The sequence below is a fragment of the Ischnura elegans genome (genome assembly GCF_921293095.1).
Source record: "Ischnura elegans chromosome 13 unlocalized genomic scaffold, ioIscEleg1.1 SUPER_13_unloc_3, whole genome shotgun sequence".
NCBI lineage: Eukaryota > Metazoa > Arthropoda > Insecta > Odonata > Coenagrionidae > Ischnura > Ischnura elegans.
The window spans coordinates 9,514,806-9,541,123 of NW_025791659.1; the positions used below are offsets into that span (position 1 = coordinate 9,514,806).

The 26,318-nt window shown below is 40.1% G+C and overlaps 1 protein-coding gene across 4 annotated transcripts in view; it reads left to right on the plus strand.

Moving 5' to 3' along the window:
* The window catches only part of LOC124172858 (kielin/chordin-like protein), a 117,776-nt gene that overhangs the window by 39,680 nt on the left and 51,778 nt on the right, over positions 1 to 26,318 (plus strand). For all 4 annotated transcript variants that reach the window (XR_006868298.1, XR_006868299.1, XR_006868300.1 and 1 more), the window contains 5 exons: positions 5,214 to 5,410; positions 8,078 to 8,314; positions 9,964 to 10,198; positions 10,924 to 11,180; positions 17,296 to 17,506. Coding sequence is in view for 1 of the 4 variants with exons in the window: in XM_046552357.1 (XP_046408313.1) it covers positions 5,214 to 5,410; positions 8,078 to 8,314; positions 9,964 to 10,198; positions 10,924 to 11,180; positions 17,296 to 17,506 (1,137 nt within the window). In the remaining 3 variants the exon portion in view is untranslated. The remainder of the gene's footprint in view (positions 1 to 5,213; positions 5,411 to 8,077; positions 8,315 to 9,963; positions 10,199 to 10,923; positions 11,181 to 17,295; positions 17,507 to 26,318) is intronic.

Sequence of the window (26,318 nt, forward strand, 5' to 3'; positions counted from 1 at the left end):
AGAAGTATAGCATTTTTTTGGCTCTACAAAACTAAAGTTTAGTTCTATAGTTGTTCGCTTCGACCACTTGAATTCCATGAAGATTCAAGATCCAAAAAATCGTTGATATAATTTTTAATAAAAATTCCAAAGTCTCCGAAATCTTGCAATTTTGGTGGGAAAGTACTTGCCCAATAACACACATATGAGTAGCAAAAGGCAATTTTCTGCAGGCAGTAATACTGTAACATGGAGACGTCAAAACCTGCTGGCTGAGCATGTAGAATTATTGGTTTTTCTGCTTGAGAATTTGAAAGGGCCAAATATTACATGATTCATATACGTAGTATGTAGTCTTTATTAAAGCTATGAAAATTTCTGTACTCAGGTATGTTCTGTTTTGAAATTTAGCTATTATATTTTAATTACATAGTAATTATTTGAAAGATGCTTTTGTCAACTGACTCTTTCACAGAGTAATATTTTTTAAAGTGGTTTTCTTGTTGCCTGGAATTAAGTGATATTTTTCTTGGAGCCTATGGCATCAGAATCGATGGAATCGGTATCGGTAGAATCGGAATCGAAATGTCAGAATCGGAATCGGGATCGGAATCGATAAAATTTTGGAATCGACCCATCACTAATAATAAGTTTAATCAATAATTAAGCATGAAGGCATTGAATAAATATTAAAAACAGAGTTTAAAAAAAATATAAAACACTATTTTGAAAATGTCAACGATTACAGGCGGTCCCCGACTTTCGTACACAATGCGTTCCCGAAAACTTGTACGAAAGTCGAACCATTGACTTCCATACTAATTAGGGGTTACGTTCCAAAAGAGCGGAATATACGTACTAAAACCTTTTTTTTCACGGAATTCATTTCAATTGACTTAATTTTAATAATATGTTAATAAAACTCCTCAAATCATCTAATTTCTTTCGAAAATACGCAGAAAATGCAAATAAAAGTTTAAAAAACAAGAACTCCGTTGGCTATCGAGTGAAACTTCCTCTTGGCGTTTAAGTTGACATTCCACTTATTACGTCCACTATAAATAAAAGGACATATCAAGAAGCATAACGAAATGTATTTGTTGAACCCGCACTCTGGATACCTTTTAATTTTTACACCAAAATTCGATATTTGGCAGGTGACATATTCCGCATGTTATTCAAAAAAGACAAAAGACAAACGGAATTCGGGTGATATTTCGTGCAATATCGTTGCTGAAGGTTTACATGAATTAAACAGCACTCAAACGAAAAAACACAATTAGAAAGAAGGTCTTACTGGTTTTATTGAAAGCTATTCGATGACGTCTAGTCAACTTCTTTTGAAAAATATCTTCAATGAAGGCTTTCTTCTTCTCTTGATAAAGGAGCCTATAGCAGGCAGTCTCTCTCCCAAATAAATCACCTAGATTAGAGTCAATTACCAACAATTCCCTTCATTATATACGTTCGTATTGTTCGCATATACTGCCGATACTGCCATTTGAAAGAATTGAATGTTGGAATGCGCAATAAACATCGCGGGAATTTAAAAAAAATTACAGACCAACGTCCGAAAGTCCGAATTTAGCGTACGAAAGTCGAGTAAAAGGTGTCAATTTTGAACGTACGAAAGTGCGAATTGTACGAAAGTCGAGTGTACGAAAGTCGAGGACCGCCTGTAGTCCAAACTTTATACCATTGATAAATATTATAAACTAGAAATGCACATTGAATATCCCATGTCATCTTCACAATTAGACAACATACCTAAGATTGGTTTGACGCAGCTCTCCATTCCTCTCTCCTATCTGCTAGACTTTTCGTAGAGACGTATTTCTTCTCTTAAACATCCTTTATTACTCTTGTCCTATGTAACTCATTCGGGGCCGTCCCTTGCCCTTTTTCCCTTCACCTGTCCTTAAACAATTCTCTTCATCAAGCCATCATGTCACATAATGTGACCAACTAAGTTTTCCAGTATTTTGCTTAAGGTTTTTAGAAGACCTCTTTTTTTCTCCCACTCTTCTTAGCACTTCCTCATAACTTACATGATTGATCCATTTTATCCTCATCATTCTTATGTATAGCACCACATTTCGAATGTTTCCACTCGTTGACTTCTCTGCTGCTGTCAACGTCCAAGCCTCGCTTCCATATAGAAACATTCTCCATATGTAGCATCTGATGAATTGTTTCCTTACTTCTATGCTTGTATTCTCAGCTGTAAGAAGATTCTTCTTTTTGTAGAAAGCCCTCTTCGCCTGTGTTATTCTGCTGACTATTTCTTTCTTGCTTTGTCCATCGTTGGTAATTCGGCTTCCCAGGTAAGAAAACTCTATCACTTCTACAATTATTTACATGTTAGATCCATTATACCATCAACATTCTTTGGTAGCACCACATATTTCGAATGCTTCCACTCTTGACTTCTCTGCTGCTGTCAACGTCCAAGCCTCGCTTCCATAGAGATACATACTCCATATGTAGCATCTGATGAATTGTTTCCTTCCTTCTATGCTTGTATTCTCAACTGTTCAAAGATTCCTCTTTTTGTAGAAAAACCCCCATCACCAGTGCTATTCTACAGACTATTTCTTTCTTGCCTGGTCCATCGTTGGTAAGTCGGCTTTCCAAGTTAAAAAAAAATCTTTCACCTGTACAATTGTTTACACGGTTGATCCATTTTATCTTCATCATTCTTCGGTAGCACCACATTTCGAATGCTTCCACTCGTTGACTTCTCTGCTGCTGTCAACGTCCAAACCTCGCTTCCATGCAGAAACATTCTCCATTTGTAGCATCTGATGAATTGTTTCCTTACTTCTATGCTTGTATTCTCAGCTGTAAGAAGATTCTTCTTTTTGTAGAAAGCCCTCTTCGCCTGTGTTATTCTGCTATTTCTTTCTTGCTTTGTCCATCGTTGGTAATTCGGCTTCCCAGGTAAGAAAACTCTATCACTTCTACAATTATTTACACGTTAGATCCATTATACCATCAACATTCTTTGGTAGCACCACATATTTCGAATGCTTCCACTCTTGACTTCTCTGCTGCTGTCAACGTCCAAGCCTCGCTTCCATAGAGATACATACTCCATGTGTAGCATCTGATGAATTGTTTCCTTACTTCTATGCTTGTATTCTCAACTGTTCAAAGATTCCTCTTTTTGTAGAAAAATCCCCATCACCTGCGCTATTCCATTGACTATTTCTTTCTTGCCTCATCCATCGTTGGTAAGTCGGCTTTCCAAGTTAAAAAAAAATCTTTCACCTTTACAATTGTTTACACGGTCGATCCATTTCATCTTCATCATTCTTCTATGTACACCACATTTCGAATGCTTCCACTCGTTGACTTCTCTGCTGCTGTCAACGTCCAAGCCTCGCTTCCATGTAGAAACATGCTCAATATGTAGCTCCTGATGAACTGTTTCCTTACTTCTATGCTTGTATTCTCAGCTGTAAGAAGATTCTTCTATTTGTGGAAAGCCCTCTTCGCCTACGCTATTCTACTGACTATTTCTTTCTTGCTTTGTCCATAGTTGGTAATAGGGTAGTTTCCTTCATCAAAGAAAATGAAAGGCATTGATTGCAATTCATTACCCACCATTTGTGTATTCATAATATACAAATTATTTGGTTTTTGAAATACCGGTTTAGACGAATGGCAAGGGTTAAATTTTATCCTCATTTGAAAAAGGCCAGATTGGCGCCCATGCGATTCCACTCCGCCTGACGTCACAGGGACCTAGTTTCTACACGAGAGGATAGGAGTTATACATCGTCTGAGGTTACCAATGCATGCATGAGGCACAGAGCTCAGGGAAACATGTCTTAATAATCACCTATTAAAACTGGCTAATTTCGGAAAGTTTTCTTCGTTTGATAAGGTATTAATAAACCTTTTTTAAGCCAAGCGCTACCATCCAGCAAGGTACTCAGCTATCCGCTAGCATCCTGCGACGTATCAGCGCTAAGCCTCGCCTCAAGGTCACCTCACCGGGCGGGAGGGGGAACCAGAAATACGACGTACGGAGATATTTCCCGGCATTCATACTTAAGCGTCGCGTTTTCGCGCGCTTGAAAATTTTCACTTTTCATTTAATCGCGAAAAATAGATGTTGTCATTTAAAAATCTAAAAGCGTGAAATACGTACTCCAGGAGTAATAATCTTTCGATTAAAGCAATAAAAAAATAATAGGAAACCACCCTATTGGACTTCCAAGGAAACTAAACTCTTTCACCTCTTCAAGCGTTTTTTTCCCAGTTATGGGTGAACGTGTGTTGTGCGAAAGTAAAATCAGTGGATATATAATGCAGTCTCCAAGGGGTCAGCGCAGAATAGAGCATGAAAAGGATGGTTACGAAGCACATATGTTAAACGGGAACCTTAATTAAACATTCCTCATTCCTCCACCCTTGTAACTGTCGTATTTAGGAAGTGTTTGAGGGACAATAACTATTTTTTTTTAAATGGAACAGAGAAACAGTGCACGGATCCAATGCATTCTTAGGAAATTGGAGGAGAAGGTACGGAACGAAAAATCGAAAAAGCGCGGCCTCTGACCGATCATGTCGGCGGGGAACAGAACGATACGCGCTCCCTGGTTGATCCTGCCGGTAGTCATATGCTTGTCTCAAAGATTAAGCCATGCATGTCTCAGTACAAACCGCTTTAAGGCGAAACCGCGAATGGCTCATTAAATCAGTTATGGTTCCTTGGATCTTACCCACGCTTACATGGATAACTGTGGTAATTCTAGAGCTAATACATGAACCTCGTGCCCCGACCAGTGATGGGAGGGGTGCTTTTATTGGAACAAAACCAATCGGCTCGTCCGTTGCCTTGGTGACTCTGAATAACTTTTGGCTGATCGCACGGTCCTGGCACCGGCGACGCATCTTTCAAATGTCTGCCTTATCAACTTTCGATGGTAGGTTCTGCGCCTACCATGGATGTAACGGGTGACGGGGAATCAGGGTTCGATCCCCGAGAGAGGGAGCCTGAGAAACGGCTACCACATCCAAGGAAGGCAGCAGGCGCGCAAATTACCCACAATTCCCGGAACGGGGAGGTAGTGACGAAAAATAACGATACGGGACTCATCCGAGGCCCCGTAATCGGAATGAGAACACTTTAAATCCTTTAACGAGGATCTGTTGGAGGGCAAGTCTGGTGCCAGCAATTTTATTTGACTAATAAATGAATGATTCTCGTGTCCCTCTGTGTGTAGGCAGCCGAACGGTGAGGACTCTGCCGAGGAATCGTTGCATGCTGGTGTCGGAGGTTCGTCAGGAGGGGGAGTGGTTCTCGCAGGCCGTGTCCCACCCCATGTACCCACCTCCTTCCTCTCCTCCCCCTCCACCATTCTCGATGCTGGCCTCCACCAACAAGAGCTTGCTTGCCAACCAAACCAAGGCGGTGACCAAGGTATGTACCGAAAATTAAATATTAAATTCAATTCAATTAATTTATTATCGTGGGCCATTTGGCCCATGAGATACTTTACAAGCGCACAGCAATTCAGTAAAAGTCATTTGACAAAGGTTCAAAGAAAAAAAACACTACATCAAGACTCAGTAAATGCAAAAAATAGAGAAAAAAAACTAAAAAACAAAAACAAAATATATAAACCTATACAAGAATATACATACAATTGCATCCCGAATGCGGATACCCTGGTATCTAGCCTCACAACATTTTCCGACATTTTATATACATTTGAAACAGTATCACAATTTATTCAAAGAAAAACATTCAGGTGTAACAGAAAAACCTAGGACCAATAGAAAATTATATCTTGAAAACAAAATATATTCTCCCCTCATCACATCAGTACTCAATCATGTCAGCATGGCTAGTTACATTGGGAATTGCCATGAACTATCATTAAACAACTCATATACTTTATTCTTAAATACATGTATAGATGGCAAATTTCTTATTTGTATCGGCAGCCGATCTAGCCAATGTATACCATTTTTCTGAACTGACGGCGGCTGACCTTGAGCGTGCTCGCAACCCACCCACTCTTCTAGCCAATCACAGAAGAGCGACAGGAGAAAGTGTGCAAGAGCCCGCAGTCTCTCTCCGAACTCCGAGCAGTGAACATCGCTCTCCAGCTGGCAGTGTTGCCAAGCCGAATCTTTGGAGATCGCTTTGGCGCTCGTTCTGCCGCCCCCGATAGTACCGTTACTCCCAAGGCTGGCAACACCGGTCGGCCGGATGGAGGGGAGTGTAGGGGAAAAGGGAAGGGGATGGAGGGGAAGGGAGAGGTGGAAGGGGCAGCGCTTCTGATTGGCTACTTGCTATTTTCCACCCAGCCGCCTTCAGTTCAGAAAAATGGTATAACCATGAATGATTTATTGAGGTGAGATGTTCTATGGTGGGGGATATGAATGTCAAAGTTGTGATTTCTAGTATTTACTGGGCAGAAGCTTCCATTTTTTAAGCCATAGTTAAGTGAAACTCAATTTCACTAAGCAGTCTCTATCTGAGGATTAATTACGTAAAGTTCCTTCTCCCTCCGCTCTTCAAAGCTCCATCTCACCGTAATTGAATCAAGTGCATTTCCTAGCGTCTCATCAAAACGTCATAATTTTATCGCGGGCGTGGAATGGGCATAGCTTTTTCTTCTACCTTACCAAGCCAAATTAAAGAAAGACCAGTTCACCCGTGACATAGTAGGGGTTCGGCGCAAACAATCCGGCGTTATAATTATTTTTTTTAAGCTCACCACTCGCATGGCACTCGCGGCCAAATTTTTTTTTTTTTTTTTTTAATCGTTTCAAGTTTTTTCCGTCTCGCTGAATGGCGCCGTAATTAGCGCTGGGGGCTTCGGCCGCGGTAGACATAATTGCAAATTCGGCGGCCAATTAACGGGACAACGGATGGTGGTGTGAGGAATGGGTTTTGCTCGGGGATGAAATGGCGGGCTAGCAGCAGCAGCAGGGTGGTTGTGAGCGGCGCGGGAGGGGTTAAAAGGATATCGCGTGATGGAGAGGGCCCCGTGGGGTGGCTAGTCCGGGGTACGAAAGGGCAAAGTGAATTGTAGCTAAGGGCCTGCATAGTGGAGGGCCGTTTGAAGCAAGAGAGACGGGGAGAGGACAGCGCTCGGCGAGGAGGACGCGGCGGCGCACGGGATGATCAAACGAGCAGGTGCCCGCCTAGCGTCGGAATCGAGAAATCGATCCTTATAACAGCGCACCACGTGGAGCACGTGACCGGATCGTGTGCGAAATTTGCTCGTTAGCTTCAGCTTTGGAACTATAATCCTCAATTGCCTGAAATCAAATTGTATGAAATGAATATTTCTTTTCCAAATACAGTAACACCTCTTTACATCGTAATGGAGGGGACCAAAATTTGGGCATTTTGATGTATGGAGGTTCACTATAGAGAGGTTTCAGTGATAGGAACCATTTTTTCATATCCTTCGGAAATGCTTCCTTTGTGAAAAGTATGACGTGCCCAGGTCATTCTGCAGAATAAATGAACATCTCAAGGCAACCGAAAAGAAAAATTTTCGTCTTTCTGCGGTTGCAGAGCATTCATGGTCGAAACCTGGGCACGTCATACTTTTCAAGGAATCGAAAATCATCGCCAGGGAGAATAAATATTTCCCTTGGCTGATAAGGGAGGCGATAGAAATAGCGAGTCACCAAAAGAACTTCAATAGGGAAGACGGCTGTCCTTCATCCTCATCTTTCAAACGGCTTTTCCAACAATGGAATTTCAAATCAAAGGCCGCCTGACTAGCTATATATATATATATAAGGATCACAGATCTGCAGATCATTTCGACCCGAAGACGGGAGCTGGAACGTGCCCGAAACTGTCGTCGGCAAAAACATGAATCAACCCGGTGTAAACCCGGAAAACCATCACCACTCCATACATCATATTGCCCAAATTTTGGTCTCCTCCACTATGATGTAAAGAGGTTTTATTGTAATTGTGTTTTTATATTTCGGGAGGGGTCCGGACCCCTCGGAACCTCCCCCCCCCCCCTGGCTACACCGTTGATGTCGGTCATTCAAAATAGATGCATTACCCTTCGTGCTCGTGATGGACAAATGTCTCTCATCTCCCCTCTAGGGTGGCTCGCTGGACGGCTTGCCCTTTGGGAACTGCACCCGGTGCCGGTGCGGTGGGAACGCCACGGTGCACTGTGTACGTGAGGCGTGCCCCGTGCTGGAGTGTCCGTTGGAGCGGAGGGTGTGGCCTATTGAGGTGGGGGAGGATGGGACCAAGCGTCGCTCGTGTTGCATGAAGTGCCTGGAGGAGAGGGCGGAGGCGAGGAGACAGTGCGTCCACGACGGAGTCATCTACAAGGTGAGCGTTCGTCGATAATGCCGGCGCTGGCTGAGCCTTTTGTCAGGAGATCCCGGGAAGCTTAATGTATTAAACTTATAAGTATGTCCACATTTTCAGAGTTTGAAGGTGAAATAAAAAGAGTAGTCTTTTTTGTACTTAAAATTTTGATGGTATATGCAAAAGTCAAGGAATGGGGAAGAAAATTTAATGAATATGTATGTTGATTCACACCGAAAAGAATCGTGTGAAAAAAAATAGTAAAACCTTAGTAATCTCTATCGTAACAGGCTCAACTTTGTGGAGGTTCATTCTAATAAATAAAAGCGAACAAACTATGTGTAAATCCACCAATTTATTCACGTGGTACTACTAGTTTCGACGCAGCGGTGTCATCATCAGGTGCAAAGGCTACAGAGAAACAAACATCCTTATATATCATGTGGTATCGGGAGGAAGAGGGTAGGTGGAAGGGGTGGCTGGGAAATCTGAGGTGTGTGATTGGGCGTTGTGGGAGGGTGGTGAGAGTTGGAGAGGGGTGGGGTGTGGAAGACCGTTGGTCAGGAGTAACGGGTTGTACCCAGCCACCCCTTCCACCTACCTTCTTCCTCCCGATACCACATGATATATAAGGATGTTTGATTGTTTGTAGCCTTTGTACCTGATGATGACACCGCTGCGTCGAAACTAGTAGTACCACAAAAATAAATTGGTGGATTTATACCTAGTTTGTTCGCCTTTATTTATTAAAACCTTAGTACCTAAGAACATAAGTTGCACGTGATTATATACAAGGAATGCTAAATCCTAAGTGAACTTTTTTCATGAACCAATGATAAATTACTGTAACACAGCGGTTCCCAAACTTTTTCTCTCCGCGACCAATGTTAGCTCATTCTTTTTAGCCGCGACCCCCTAAAAATGGTCGTCCAAGTTTAAGTACGTTGTTCGCCATATTATTAGTACACATCTCGCGACCCCTTCCCAAACGGCCTACGACCCCCTCGGGGGGTCGCGACCCCCAGTTTGGGAACCGATGCTGTAACAAATTGGATGAAATAAAAATTATCCTAGAACGCGATCTCTTAGAAAGAGAGAGATTGCCGAACAAAAAGTTAAGAAATGAGATTAGGCCAAGAGACGAGAGGGGTCGGCCAAAAGATGACTAATTTGAGCAGAGAAATGTACCGCAACCTTTTGGAGGAAAATGGCCAGGCAGCTTAATATACTTTAGTGGGCACCATTATGCAAATTGTACGTGACAAGTTCATAGAGAAATTGCAACCGAAAATGGGGGTGCGCCTCTTACACAAACTTTTTATCTTCCCCTCCTCCCTTTCCGCAGTCTCAAGCCCAAGAGGAACGGAGTGGCCTTGGTTTTCTGTGTGAAACAGTCATCTATGATTTAAAGAAGTTCACTGCATTGAGGTTTTACGGTATTATCATCATTATTATTGTTGTATACTTGTTGATGATGCAAATGGCATGAATGTCTGTTTTATGTTGCAGTTGCAAGCGGGTGATGGCCTGCCAGAATACGTTTGCCAAAGCTGTCTCCTCTTTACCTCATAAAATCTCCACTTATCATACCAAGGAGATACCCCCGAGGTGGCCTAACTACCCCCACAAATCCTATTCACTGTAGTTGCTCATTTGTTTTGTCATTGCAGGAGGGGGAGAGGCGTGCCTTGGATCCCTGTCGCTCCTGCGTCTGCCAGTCAGGTGTGGTGCGTTGCGCTGTGGAGGTGTGCACGGGTCCTGGGGCCCTCGTCGTGACCTCCAAGGGTCTGGTGCACCACACATTGACGCCGTCGTCCTCCCTCAAGGCTGAGCCGAACACTCCTTGCCCGCCCAACACGAGGCTCTACCACCCCAACGGGACGTGCTGCCCCACCTGCATTGAGAGTGAGTTTATCCTATTTTATTTTAATTAGGGATGGTCGGATCGGATACCTCGGATCCAAATATCTGCGGATATTTCCCTTCATCGGATACATCGGATCCAAAGTCGCGGAAGACATCGGATCTGGATGGGAAATTTTAAATAATAGCTTTAGTGAATACAACGGGGATAAATATTTTGTATTTACTGAGCCTTGCTGTCATGTTTTTTCTTTGTACATCTTTCAAATGCTTTTTCCTGAATTGTTGTGCACTTTTATAATGTCTCTTGGGCCAAAAAACCCCACAGTAATTAATTGATTGAAATTGACCGCAACCTCACTCTCATCCCTTCGTAATATATTTTCAGGAGACGGTGTTTGCTCAGTGTTTGGAGACCCATTATCGGACGTTTGATATTCTGACTTTTAGTCTCATATTCAATTATTTACTATGTGTCTTATTCCTTAATTTATTATTGTTCTACGACATAATTATTTAAAATATTCTGTATTTTGTCATATAACTGTGTTTCACTACATTTTATCGTCATCTACCTCATTATGAAAATAAAAAAATGGACGCTACAAAATGCGATAAACAGTTATTGAAAGTGCGATGAAATAAGAATCAAAGTACAATTTTCACGTATCTCTACTCATGGGCCAATAAAGCCCACGGTAATAAATTGATTGAAGTTCAAACGGACCGCAACCCTCAACTCACATCCCTTCCGAATATATTTTCAGGAGACGGTGTGTGCTCTGTGTTTGGAGACCCGCACTATCGGACGTTTGACGGCAAGTTCTACAGCTTCCAGGGGGCGTGCAAGTACTTGCTGACGAGCGATCAGTGCGACGCGCTCCTCCCGGCCAACGAGAGCGCGGCGAGTGCCCCAGGGGGGAAGCAGGGATCGCAGTCGGCCAAGGGCACCTTCTCGATCCGCGTGACGAACGACGCGAGGGGAACTTTCTCCTCTGCCTGGACCAAAACCATCTCGATCAAGGTGAAACATCTTAACTTTGGCTTAACGAGCGTGATAATCTTTAAATGCTTTATATATTTTCATATCAATATCGAAATATCAATTGATATATTCATCGAAATGGGTTCATTCTGAGCATGAATGTGTACAGCTGTTGCCGGGATTAATGGTGGGGAAAATGTAGCACAATTTTTATGATTTTTTTAAAACAACCAATTGATATACTAAGGGTTATTGTCATTTTCTACGAGTAGTCTCTGAGAAAGAAGAAATGACCTAGCTAAACTTTAAAACATGTATACGAAAAATCACAGGAGAATGATGGCATTTTTATGTGATTGTTTAGTGGGCTTCCCCCGCTCTTTTCAATGCAGGTCCACAGAGGGATAGGCGGGTTTCTAATTTTAAAATGTAGAAAAAAAAAGGCAGGGTCTTATGTACAAATTTAATTGGAATGTTCATGTACAAATTGAGGTCAGAGGACCTCTTTAAACACAACATTGGAAGTAATTACTCTATCCTCAGTTAAACGCACATGATGACTCATACTTACGTATCAACAGGCGACTTGAATGTGGAATCAGCCACATTTTGATAAAAGTTATTTAAAGAATGTGAAATATTGTTGCAAATGAACAAAGGTATAAGTTTGTGCACCGTTAACGTCAGGAATATTTACCAGTTTTTGTTTTGTTTTTTAAATTATTTAAAAACCAATTTTATGAAACAATAGCAATAATTGGGAAGTAAGATATGCCGTCGCATGTTCTTGATAAATTCTGTGCATTTTGGTACCTCATTTGTAGAGTTTAGTTGCGTATAAGTTGAGAAAAAGGTATCTATACAGTAGAAATAATATAGAAGATCATTGCTTTGGCAGTGACCATTTAAAATACAGACTGTCCCGCTAGTAGTGTGTCATTTTTGACTTCTAATTTTTAATAATAATTCAACACGTTGGTCTTTATGATGGTCTGACATTTACCCCTTTGACTCTCACTATGACCTTCGGAGGAGGTCAAAAAATCTACGATTCGGTTCTACGAACTGCAAAACTGACTTGGGCACCCTTTAAAACCTATGGTTCCACTCGTTGGTTGTCATGATGGCCTGGTGTTTACCTCTATGACCTTTGACCCTCATAATGGCCTTCAAGAGGTCAAAAATCGGCTTTTTTATGTAGTAACGTAATTTATACACCACTGATGTTGGTTCCTCTCGGCGATCTAAAAATAAATTGGCAGCAATACTTAGAGCTTTGAAAACTCGCACTGTATTCAGCCGAAGTACATCGTAAGAATACACGAGGCCATTCTAGGCCAGAACGTACGTACAATGTGTGATAATATCTCTACGACCTTTGACCTTTGTATAAGCCTTAGAGGTCAGTTCGTGGACAAGACGAGTATTTGGACAATACCAATGACTTGGGCACCTTTAAAACGTATGGATCGACACCTTTGTTGGTATTCTATTTTTTTGCTACTCCTATGACCTTGAGTGTGACCATACTGGGTCAATGGTTGAATTTCGTCTTTTTTCTATCTCAAATTTTTTAACATTGAAACCCCAAATAGCAAATTCTAAACTTAGGTTTGCACCCACATTGTGAGGTTAAAAGGTTAAAGTTGTAAAATGTTGCTTGCACTCAACAAAACTTAAGACCTTTCTCCATAAAGTATGCCAATAATCATGAATATTGCTATGTGCAAAGTTCCTAAAATTAGAGCTCAAAAATGACACACAATTATTGGGACAGTTGGTATTCAAATCATTTTGCACATACAGCCGTGATGTGTACTCAAACAGTGGAAATTTTGACGAAAAAGTGAAATGAAACAAGAAGCAATGACTATTATGATAGAACAAAGGAAAAATAAAATACTGTTCCGCATATAGTTTAATGCTGGGGGATTTCATCTCAAATGAGGCGGAGGAGTGTCAGGTGACCATCACCGATTTCTCTAGAAGTCATGTACAGTGGAACCTCGTTAAAGCGAGTATGGGATATAGCGACACCCCCGCTATTACGAGAGATAGCCGATCCACCGTCAATTGACCCTATATTAAGCGTGTTAAAAAATTCGTTTTTACGAGACCCTTTCGGCGTTGGCTCTCGCCATAGCGAGGGTTTCACCGCCGGAAGACTTTCATGAAGACTCCTTAACCTCTGTAACTGCTAGCGATCTGTTAGAAATGAAGTTAATGGAGTGCTCAGTCTCAAATTTATGTGGTAAACTGTCGTTCGATAAATACAATGATTGACGAAACAATGCTTTGCATGATTTTTATTCAGTGCGGCGCTTATAAATTGTTTGAATAGTTAGTCGTTATTTGAGTAAGGAAATTTAGTGATGCAAAAAAACATCGCCTTTCGTCTGGATTTATGCTTACGTTTATCGGATAGATGTTTATCTGTCGCCGCACCACTCCTGTTCCTGTATATCTGTTCGCAACAGGTATATTGGCTATTATTTGCTCCACCTCCGGTAAAGCGACAATTCGCTGTAGCGAGTGTTCATTAGTGCACCGTGGGGTGTCGTTATATCGAGGTTGCACTGTATTTGAAAGCAGGATCCTTATGATGAATTATGACCTCTTTATTGCTTCTCAGAACTGCGTATAAAGTTATAATCCTTCGAACATCACTGTGTGAGGACTGATAGGCATTGGCAAACAATTTTTCATATCATTCGTAGACAAAGGCCCATAGTCTTAGTCGACCCTACATAAGTGTTGGGAGGTAATGCCATCATCGAGTTCTCTGGAGTGATGTAGATGATGGCAAAGCGCCAGTTTTCCACTCTGGTTGCGTAATGCGAACTACAGTAAAACCTCCTTACATCGTAATGGAGGGGACCAAAATTTGGGCAATTTGATGTATGGAGGTTCACTATAGAGAGGTTTTAGTGATAGGCACCATTTTATTGATAAACCATAATATTAATATATTTAAACATACATGCATGCATTAGTGAACATATATTTACAATTTAATGATTACACAAAGGTAAAAGTAACTTGTTCAAGAGGGCTTTTTAGGAAAGAAATTAGTTACTGGGTTTGCTTAAACCTTTTTTAAAACTCTTTCGATATAATGTTTTCAATTCTATTGAATACATTCGTATTATGATCGCATTCCTCCATGCTTAATAAAAACCATTCAATTAAGTTTAGTGAATCCTCAACCTCTTTTCTGGTGGGAACTGTAACTGATTCCTCATTACCAACATCTTCCTCTAAATCCATCTCTTCCTGTATCCTGCAATATATATACATCTCCTTCACCACTATCTTCCAACTCATGTGGGGAACATATGAATAAATCATTATCAACATTTACAAAGTCTTCAAATGTTGAATTTGTGTCAACTATTTTGTTGATTTTATCGTACTCCATATGTTCATTCTCAAATATCTCACTTTCCTCCTGTTTGCTACCACCCATAATCCCAGCCTTGATGAAGCTTTTCTCAAAAATTGAGGATATTAATTCCTTCCACGAAAACAGCCTGTGCATGGTCTGAAGGAAGTTCCATGAGCACTTTTAATGTCGTTATCACTATTCACTCTCAATAAAAAATAAATCACTAGCTGTTTTCGATAATGCCTTTTGACCAAAGAAATAATTACCTGGTCTAAGGGTTGTAATTTACTAGTAGTGTTTGGAGGGAAGTACACAACTTTTATATTTCTTGACAAAATTCCTTCATCCTCTTATTTCACTGCCCGCGTTTTTCATTTGTGCAGCCTAGATATACAGTTTCTTCTGTTTTTCCTCGGTTGTTTAAAACAGATGTCAGGGTGAATGATGGTATTCCAAAGGTCACTGCTACATCTTTCTTCTGCCTGCCCTTGTCGATGGCTCGGAAAATTCCTCGGAATGTGGTAATGTCAAGCAGCTGCCTTGTTTTATTTGTCGAATCCATCATCAGCTTATAATTAATTAAGTAATTTTCGTATGTTTTCATATTTTATGGCAAATAATTGAAAATACTCCTTATAATATATTTTAGAAAATTGATTCATCATTCTTATAACGTATGACTTGTTAAAGATTATAAAAAATAAATAAACACGTGACTATTGCAAAAAATAAACAAGAAATTGAGCGTAATTTTGAAAATTTCGTCGAATTCCCTTTCTCTAAAATACAATGCTCGTAGAGTTCCGTAGAAAAACTCTGTCATGGGCACAAAGAAACGCTAGGTCTGCAAAATGACGTGATTTCCTAGTGAGAATGCTGGGCGAACTACTTCAGAATGCGGCGGAGACGGTAAAAAATTTCATTGCTCTTCCGCATATCAGCTAATTAGCTGTCTTCTTCACCTAACATTGTCGCGCATGGAGTGATGTTCGCTCAGTATTGCTAGAAATTGACGTCCCGGACTCCCAATGGAAGAGTCAGATTTCACGGCATAAATACGCACGCAAGACATATGACTGTCGCTAAGCGCAATAAATTGTAAACTACGATCGTTCACGAAAGCATGGAAAAAATTACCAAGGCAGCAGTGAGAAAGTGCTACACCGGGAAATATGGGAATAAAATAATTGCAAAACTGTATTTGATTTATTTCGAGTCGCAGTAAATTCATGAAATATTTTCATTTTAGAAATGGAAGTAGCAATACGGTTGAGTAATTCTGTCTCCATGAATGGGAGTGAAGTCAGTTGAAATATTTCTGCCGGCAAGAGATTATAACCTGCACTGGTCGCCTCTTTTATGAACTGAACGTAGTATGTAAGCACTTACAGGAAAATAAAGCCATAAGTAACAGAAAGCGAGTGCTATCGTGCAATTTTTACCATGATTCGAGAGAAAACGATGCGTTCTGTCTTCATTTACTGTCACTTAAAATGATTAGGATAGTTCGTTGCCTTTTTCTTATTTACTGTTAGGTATGCTCTCATATGGAACAAAATGGCCATAACTAATGGTTAACGTGAAAATTACAGTATAGTAAAGGTGTAAAAGAAAAGAATAAGCGTGAAACATTTATTGCTGAAAATGTCATTCCATGTTCGTTATCCCGGCTGCATTAATGGTCTCTAGTTGTCTCGGTACGAATTGCGGAGGTAGTTAGGCCGTCTCGGGGGTGTCTCGGTGCTATGATATATAGAGGTTTTACGATATAAAGAGGTTCATTATAGAGAGGTTCGCCTATAAATTTACATGTAAATCTGACGGGACCAGAGGGTTGGTACAATGTATAGAGGTTTTCGATGTAAAGAGGTTCACTACATAGAGGTTTTACTGTATCTATGAAACTAAGAAAAAAGACGTCCGATAATTTTCGGGTGTATTTTTCAGGCAACGGCTCAAGGTAAATAAACAATTGGTGTCCTCGGCCAGGTCGTCTCGGTGTATTAATTATCGCAACAAATACTACCATGTGGAGTCAAAAGTAGAATCATATTGTCTTTAAATTACTCCGAAAGCGGTACGTACCAGATAGTGATAAGTACGGGGCAAATGTGATCATTGACGTGAGAACTTACATTGCATCATCAAGGTTCGTCATTCAATTTTACCTTCCGTAGTTAAGTTTATTATGTGGCAAATAGTGGCATGAAAATGAGTTTTCTATTGATGTACGTAAACGATATTGGTTTCTCAAAAGCGTCCCAAGGGCGAAACATGAAAAATATTTTTATATATTCGTAGGAACAAGGTGCATGTATACCGCTATGTTTTTCTTATTAGTTCAGTCAATTTTATAATTTATTTAACTTGGTGGTTATAGAGTGGTAGTATTATTACATTTCCGCTGTGTTATTGTACATTTTAAAATGGCTTGTGTGAGGTCGTCTCCCTTAATATCCATTGTAACGTAGATTCTGTAATGGAAGTGACCAGCAGACGATATTTGGCCGCCATGTTTTTGTAGGGTGTAGGGTTGGTTCGGGTACCCTACATCAAGTAGAGTCAGTTTGGTTCCAAAAACGGCCATATGTAGGGCTTGATGTGGTGTATATAGGGTGAGATCGGTTTATTTAGGGGCTGATTTCATATTAAGGGTCAGTTGGCCCTACTGGGTCAACTAAGAATACGGGCCCTGTACTCCGATATGCCAATCAACGTTAAATAATGGAGTTAATGGAGAAGAAATTGATGTATCTGTGTTTGTTTCAGGCCCACGGCATGAAGGTCAGCTTGGGTCAGAAGATGCGCGTGAAGCTGAATGGAAAGCGGTCATCCCTTCCCTTGACAGTCCCACGCAAGGACAACGCAACGCTGCGCCCTGCGTCTCCCCTCCTTTCCCCCCCACAGTCCTCTGGATTGGAGTCGTTGCTCCTCACGGTGAAGAAGGAAGGCGGAGGTATCGTCCTGTGGCTGTATCCTGGTGAGTCAGTCACGTACCAACTGCGTTGGAATCACATTAAAAACATATTTCCGGGTTTGAGAAGAAATTTCTCCTCATACCAGGAAAAAGAAACTGGAATAGTTGAATGCAACAGGGCAACTTTTTTTTATATGAAATAAACCAAAATTATTTTATTTTTTTAGAAATTTCATACTTCTCTTTACATTTCTACATAGCCGGCCTCGATGGCGGCAGGGTAACGTCTTTGCCTGCCAAACAAGAGGTCGTGGGTTTGAGTCCCGCCTGGGTAAATTACCCATATCCAGGGCGCAGTTGTTCATGTACGTTTACTTGTTAAATTTGTTGAATACCCCTGATTTAAAATGGCCAATGTGAGCTGTGTTTGGTGGTTTGAAATGAAAATAAATATGAAAAAATAGTGACCTTGCTTGTTCAGGCACTTATCATACCTTAAAACTAAGTTTTGAAACCCCTCTTCAAAGAAGTTTGCCGCCTGCCCTTGCCCACAACCAGGTGTTCACGCGAGATGCCACGTCTTTTGTTCTGAATGGCGCGTCCGAGCTTGGCCAGGGTTGCACGGTAGGCTTCTGAGTCAATCATCATTCCTCGTGTCATAAAGTCCACGGATGATAAAGTCAAGGATGGGATGATCGTTATTCATCTCAAATTTATTGATTAAATAAAGATAACGAGCGTGATGCACCCGCTCCCAGCACGGGCTTCCCCCGCTCTTTTCAATGCAGGTCTACAGAGGGATAGGCACGTTTTTAATTTTAAAATGTAGAAAAAAAGGCAGGGTCTTATGTACAAATAAAATTGGAATGTTCATGTACAAATTGAGGTCAGAGGACCTCTTTAAACACAACATTGGAAGTAATTACACTATCCTCTGTTAAACGCGCATGATGACTCATACTTACGTATCAACAGGAGACCTGAATGTGGAATCAGCCGCATTTTGATAAAAGTTATTTAAAGAATGCGAGATATTGTTGCAAATGAAACAAATGTATCAGTTTGTGCACCGTTAACGTCAGGAATATTTACAGTTTTTTTTTAAATTAGTATTTAAAAACCAATTTTAGAAAACAATAGCAATATTTGGGAAGTAAGATATGCCGTCGCATGTTCTTGATAAATTCTGTGCATTTTGGTACCTCATTTGTAGAGTTTGGTTGCGTATATGTTGAGAAAAAGGTATCTATACAGTAGAAATAATATACAGTGCAACCTCGATATAACGACACCCCACGGTGCACTAATAAACACTCGCTATAGCGAATTGTCGCTTTACCGGAGGTGGAGCAAATAATAGCCAATATACCTGTTGCGAACAGATATACAGGAACAGGAGTGGTGCGGCGACAGATCATCTATCCGATAAACGTAAGCATAATTCCAGACGAAAGGCGATGTTTTTTTGCATCACTAAATTTCCTTACTGAAATACTATTCAAACAATTTATAAGCGCCGCACTGAATAAAAATCATGCAAAGCATTGTTTCGTCAATCATTGTATTTATCGAACGACAGTTTACCACATAAATTTGAGACTGAGCACTCCATTAACTTCATTTCTAACAGATCGCTAGCAATTACAGAGGTTAAGGAGTCTTGATGAAAGTCTTCCGGCGGTGAAACCCTCGCTATGGCGAGAGCCAACACCGAAAGGGTCTCGTAAAAACGAATTTTTTAACACGCTTATTATAGGGTCAATTGACGGTGCATCGGCTATCTCTCGTAATAGCGGGGGTGTCGCTATAGCCTGTACTCGCTTTAACGAGGTTCCACTGTAGAAGATTAATGAAGTATTAGCCGGAAATCCTGTGATGTGTTGGGAAAAATCCTGTTGTACAGATGTAATTATATACCGTATATAGCAAAATTAAATGGTGGTGCCATGATATTCATTTTTTAGAGATACGTGAAATCGCTCTTTCATTTTTATTTTATCGCACTTTCAATAACAGTTTATCGCATTTTGTAGCGTCTATTTTTTATTTTCATAATGAGGTAGATGAAGATAAAATGTAGTGAAACACAGTTATATGACAAAATGCAGAATATTTTAATTAATTAAGCTGTAGAACAATAATAAATTGAGGAATAAGACATATAGTGGCGGAGGTGAAGCTTGCCCGCGCCCACTTGTAGTTAGCGGCCACGTAGAGTCCCAGCCAACCTAGCAGCTGGCCAGTCAGCTCACATGCTTTAAGCGGTGAGTGTCGGCGGAGCATTTAAACTGCGCTCGGCACAAAATGTACGAATTTTGCCGTTGAAAAGGCAAATTTGCGTAAAAATATCGTAAAAGTCCAGTCAATGCATCTATGTCGCATTTTCGATTTTCACGCTTCTCTATTCATTATGTGCGAGTTTTTCTGAGAAACGAAAGTCGTAGATATCCTGAGAAACAGTTGCCCCCTCCCTACATGAGTGTACGTTGGGTTGCATGCACACGAGGATGATCGCACTCTTGCACGGTGCTTAATTTGCTGCGTTGCTATTGTAAGTGGCGGCTGTCGTCTTCCTTACCTCATTTTCTGCTAAATTTAAAGCCCTACTGAAAAATCCAGCCATTTTTTACCATATTCGTACATTTTTTAAAACGTTAGCATCAGAAATATATTTATGTCGATGTGCATTTCAATAGAAATGGACTTTGCTCTTCTTTATGAATGAGTTGAATAAAATTTATTACCAATTTTTAAATATATATTTTAATAATGAAAACCTACTGTTTTTGAAAAATAAAAAAGTTGCAACAAACGATGTACCGCCATAAAATGCATAACAATTTTTTATTAACCTCAATTTGAACTATTTAAAGCATGGGAATTATAAAAAAGCATTGTTCCAAGCAAAGTATTACAAATCCTGCATGACAAAAAGGGTCAATGCACTCTCAACGAACGGTTCTTTCCTCAAAACAATTTTCACACAAAATAGGCTGAGATAAGGGTTCCGGTAGATATAGAGGACTTTTCGTCCTCAAGACATTAAAAGAACTTTTTTCCATCGAGCAGTTGATTTTTGAAAAAACAGAACCTCTAAGAAAAAAACTGGAAAAGATCCACGGGCGAAATATTACGGCTTCACGCATACAAAGCCAATTAAATGGAAAGACGTAATATTACGTCCATGGCAATCCTCAGAAGGATTAGCAGGACGTAATATTACGCCCATGGCACGAAAAGTGTTAAGAACGTGAGCCTGCTATGCACCGAAGAATAACAAAAAACGCTTACCAGAGGGAGACGACAGTGCGCTGGTCGGTCGGCGAGTATACACGAATGAGGGCAGATTAAAGCGTGATTGTTGATGAAATGAGTTCTTTCCTTTTTCTGTGCGATTTTCCCGATCAATCCCTGGGCGACGACGACAAGAGGGCCTTGGCGACTTACACTATAATTGTTTTTTACCTCTGCCGGAGTCCACATACCACTTATGGGAAAAATCCACGGACGAAGAAATCATTCGCCTTGATCGGGATTCGAACCCGGATCCCTCGATTTCCGGCAGAGTGCTTTAGCCAGTTAAGCTACCGAGGCGTCAATCTGGACTGCTGAGCATATTATGCGACTAGCTGTCCAGGTCACGCTCATAGCACCACAGCTGGAGAGCAAAGCCCGAACTTTGAACAAGAGAGGTGTTCGCTGTAGACTTATTCTAGTATACCGGGATTAGCCACGGTGATAACTTTTACGAAGTCACCTGCAATGCACAAATTGCGCAAAAAATCCACTGAGGAAAAATCATTCGCCTTGACCAGGATTCGAACCCAGATCCCTCGATAATAATAATATTTATTAACTTCACTGGGATAATACATCCATGAGTTTCGTCGAGATAATACAGCAGGGTCAATCCATTTGAAGTGATCCAAGGTAGGTTGCTTGACCATTTTTAATAATTTTAATTTTTTTATATGTTTTTACTGCACAAACGGGAAGTTCAAAACCGATTTTAAAAAAAATTTATTTTACACCGTTTACATGTGGTGTCCATTTTTATTTTGAATCACAGTGCGTTTTTTCCCTTTGAAGACGTTTGCGTTAAATTGATTATCTCTGGACTGCATCGTGCTACAAGATTGAAACTGGCATCGTTTTTTTCAGTACTTTCTTCCAAACAATAGTGTTTCATAGCCATAATTCCCCATGCAAATCTTACCTGTCTAAATGGTCTCCAAAGTAGGGGGTCGAAAATTGAAGAATTCCACTTTTTAGAAATTAAAAAAACCATGAAGGAGAAATTTATCAGAGTTAATATTTTTTTTATAGTAAGATGTCATTGGGTACACACATTTTATAGAGTATCAGCATTGACAACTCACTCCTTAATTGTTTATGAATTTTTAAAATTTGGATTTTTTAAATTTTTGTAAAGTTTGAAGCTGCATATCTCAGATGGGACTGGATAAAAATCCACGATTTTTACACATTATGTAGTCCTTTATGATAGCAAGTTGGAGTAAAAATTTCAACATTGATATTTGACTCTGAACCAAGTTATGAATTTTTGAAAATGCGGGAAATCATCATTTTTGCAATTTATGCATATCAGCTATTATAGTATCAACTACATGTTAAACTGTCTTAATTTGAAAAGTTGCCATATAAAGTGTTGAAATAGGTAACTTATTGAGTTGAAAAACATACAAAATGAGCAAAATTACCATGTATTATTTTAGAAATTTACTGTAACTACAATTATTAGTGCCGTACTTACATATTATTTACTGCTTAACAAAAGTGATTGTTAAGCATTACACTTATAGCTTCATAGAGTTTAGGTAAGATTGAGTAGGATCTTCCTGTTACTGTTGTAAGGTCAAGAACTGATAATTTTCTTAAGATGTTTTCCATTTTAATCCAAACATGATCATTATTAGACTAAGTTAAATACACCAAAGGATGAAGTTCGCCATGAAAAAATATTTGACTTAGCCGGGATTCGAACCCGGATCTCCCGATTGCCGGTCAATCGGGAGATCCGGGTTCGAATCCCGGCTAAGTCAAATATTTTTTCATGGCGAACTTCATCCTTTGGTGTATTTAACTTTGCACCCGTGCGCGTGACTGCGTACAAAGTCACTTGTTCCTTCAGTGCTTTGAAAATCGTCGCCGCAGACCAGCGGAAAATAAGGGTTTTTCTCCCCGACAGTGGCTTAGTAAGCACGACCCTCGCCACATGTGCCACAGTGTGGACTTGTGACGTCAACATCTTGTTCGGTAAAACCCATCCCGAAGTTCGCTCTGAGAAGATGGCTTGGTGGTGTAACTGGTAGCACGCCTGACCGGCAATCGGGAGATCCGGGTTCGAATCCCGGCTAAGTCAAATATTTTTTCATGGCGAACTTCATCCTTTGGTGTATTTAACTTTGCACCCGTGCGCGTGACTGCGTACAAAGTCACTTGTTCCTTCAGTGCATTATTAGACTTTTTAAATGATGTCCTTGGTCCGGTAGGATGATAGAAGTGCACAAGTACATCTTTGTTTTCTAGTTATATTTCTTCAACTTGAGCGAGCCACCATTGAATATCGTACACACACGCCACTAAGTCACTTACTTTTAATGTCAATGTTGAGATTTTACTAACACAATGATCTTCATAAATTTTGCTTTCTGATGTAACGTAGCATCTGATTACATTTTCTGCAACACCATGAAATCGATGAAATTGTCGTGTCCCTTTTATTGGCAAAGAGTTTTCAAATCTGGTTTGAAGTGTTTCAATGTGTTTCCATTTCTTTTTTCTTGATGAAAAAGAAAGTAATGCTATGATGAAGCTATCACAAGTTTCATTTGATTCTGTGTTTGTAACAAAAATTTTTGAGTAACAATTTGGGCATAGGGATTTTCCAGGAATTAAATTCAGTCTTAAATGAGAACCATTGGCACTTAACAAAGACAAATGTTCAATTTTTATTTCCCTTACACCCTTGTTAATTGGCTTTTTATGTACCTTGAGTGGGTCAGAACAGGTTTTACCAAAGATATGATTGTACTTATCTATGTATTTTCTTGCATGATAATCACAGATCGATGATACCGAAGATCTTACTCTTAGTTTAAACAGATTTTGTTCTTCTACTTCAAAATCATTTAAATGCTTTAAGTTTTTGGAGACTGGGCCATAAAATGCTGTGCCAGCTGGGTTGACATGTCTGAACAGGTCCATCAATGTCCAACAATGATTGTTTGGATTAAAATGGAAAACATCTTAAGAAAATTATCAGTTCTTGACCTTACAACAGTAACAGGAAGATCCTACTCAATCTTACCTAAACTCTATGAAGCTATAAGTGTAATGCTTAACAATCACTTTTGTTAAGCAGTAAATAATATGTAAGTACGGCACTAATAATTGTAGTTACAGTAAATTTCTAAAATAATACATGGTAATTTTGCTCATTTTGTATGTTTTTCAACTCAATAAGTTACCTATTTCAACACTTTATATGGCAACTTTTCAAATTAAGACAGTTTAACATGTAGTTGATACTATAATAGCTGATATGCATAAATTGCAAAAATGATGATTTCCCGCATTTTCAAAAATTCATAACTTGGTTCAGAGTCAAATATCAATGTTGAAATTTTTACTCCAACTTGCTATCATAAAGGACTACATAATGTGTAAAAATCGTGGATTTTTATCCAGTCCCATCTGAGATATGCAGCTTCAAACTTTACAAAAATTTAAAAAATCCAAATTTTAAAAATTCATAAACAATTAAGGAGTGAGTTGTCAATGCTGATACTCTATAAAATGTGTGTACCCAATGACATCTTACTATAAAAAAAATATTAACTCTGATAAATTTCTCCTTCATGGTTTTTTTAATTTCTAAAAAGTGGAATTCTTCAATTTTCGACCCCCTACTTTGGAGACCATTTAGACAGGTAAGATTTGCATGGGGAATTATGGCTATGAAACACTATTGTTTGGAAGAAAGTACTGAAAAAAACGATGCCAGTTTCAATCTTGTAGCACGATGCAGTCCAGAGATAATCAATTTAACGCAAACGTCTTCAAAGGGAAAAAACGCACTGTGATTCAAAATAAAAATGGACACCACATGTAAACGGTGTAAAATAAATTTTTTTTAAAATCGGTTTTGAACTTCCCGTTTGTGCAGTAAAAACATATAAAAAAATTAAAATTATTAAAAATGGTCAAGCAACCAATTTATTTATCTTTGGATCACTTCATATGGATTGACCCAGCATAAAATACTAACATGTAATAAACTACGATACAAACGAGCTATACAAACGCACAGCTATCAGTGGGATGGAGGTCATAGATACACAACACCAGATTGATACACAACACTAGTTAAAAACTCATTTAGATTGTAGTATCTCTTTTCAATTAACATATTTTTCAGTTTGGCTTTGAATTGGATTGATGAGGAAATGGAACGGATTTCCGGCCGAGTGCTTTAGCCAGTTAAGCTACCGAGGCGTCATTCTCCCCTGTGGAAATTTGTGGACTATACTGGACAAGGTGTTGTGGACTGCTGAGCATATTATGCGACTAGCAGTCCAGGTCGTGTGCACGGTGCCACTGCCGGAGAGCAAAGCCTCGAACTTTGAACACGAGAGGTGTTTGCTCTAGACTTGTTTAAGTATACCAGGACTAGCTGCGGTGATAACTTATCACATGATATAACATTGCGTGTGACTCCGTAAGAGTTATCACCTTGGGTAGTTTATTTTTCTTGAGAAAGAAACAAATATTTATTTAGAAACCTGACTGTATAAACAGTTGAATGACCGCTGTCCCTTACCGCTTGTTGGGTTATAAAACACGAGGGGTTCAGGTACCTGCTCCCGGATTCCGAGGGTAAATCCTAAACCCTGCAGGGTTGTGTCTCGAGACAAAGACGACATAAACCCGCGACCGTCCTAAAAGGGGGAGAGATAGAAAACGTATACACCGTATAAGCGCGTGTAAGAGGCGCACCTTTTTTCCCAGAAATTGCAGTAAAAAATGAGGGTGCGCCTCTTACACAAACTTCTTATCTTCCCCCCTCCCCTTCACTGGTCGCAAGTCCAAGGGGAACTGAGTGGCCTTGGTTTTCAGTGTGAGTCATCTGTAATCCTAGGTCAAAAACAAGCGGCAGGCAGGGGAGTTTCTCCCTTAGTGACGTATTTTTAAAATGCTCCTGTTTGCTTTTCTTGTAAGCATCGCGCCGTCACGTCGGTACCCCAGAGGTGAACATGGAAGATCGCGCAGGGTTTTTCGCTCCGGAGGGCACGCTAAATTTACTGCCACGAGTGGACATCTTGCGGCATTTATACTGCATATAGTAATCGGTTATCAAAAGTAGAGAAACGCGTATTTTTGAAGGACATACCTGGTTAATAGTCAATATCTGTCTTGCCGAGTAATTTCCATTACGCTGAGGACATGATTTTCCAAAAATCATCTTCAGACGCTAATATGAGGATTATTGCAACTGAAAATTATATTGGTATCAAAACCTGTGCTTTAAAAAATTCGAACGAGTGTGTTCATTGTTGGACTAAATTGTGGATGGAAGAAATCAGAAATACTTATAAGTGAAGAGTGCGGAAGGAGAGGTCCAGGGGAAGGAGCGCGCTCCCTCCCCTCCGTATTTCAAGCTACGAGGCTATGAGCGAAGGAGCACGGGAAGAACACATCCGATCTTGCATGTGACGTCGTTGCCTTCAAAGCGAAGGGGCGAAGGCGCAGCAATGTGATATACGCAGTTTGCGTTGCCTACAGTTTCCAGTCCATCTTGTCTTGTTTGAATGCGCTTATGCTACACTTGTTTCTTCTGAAATTGTCCTGTTTG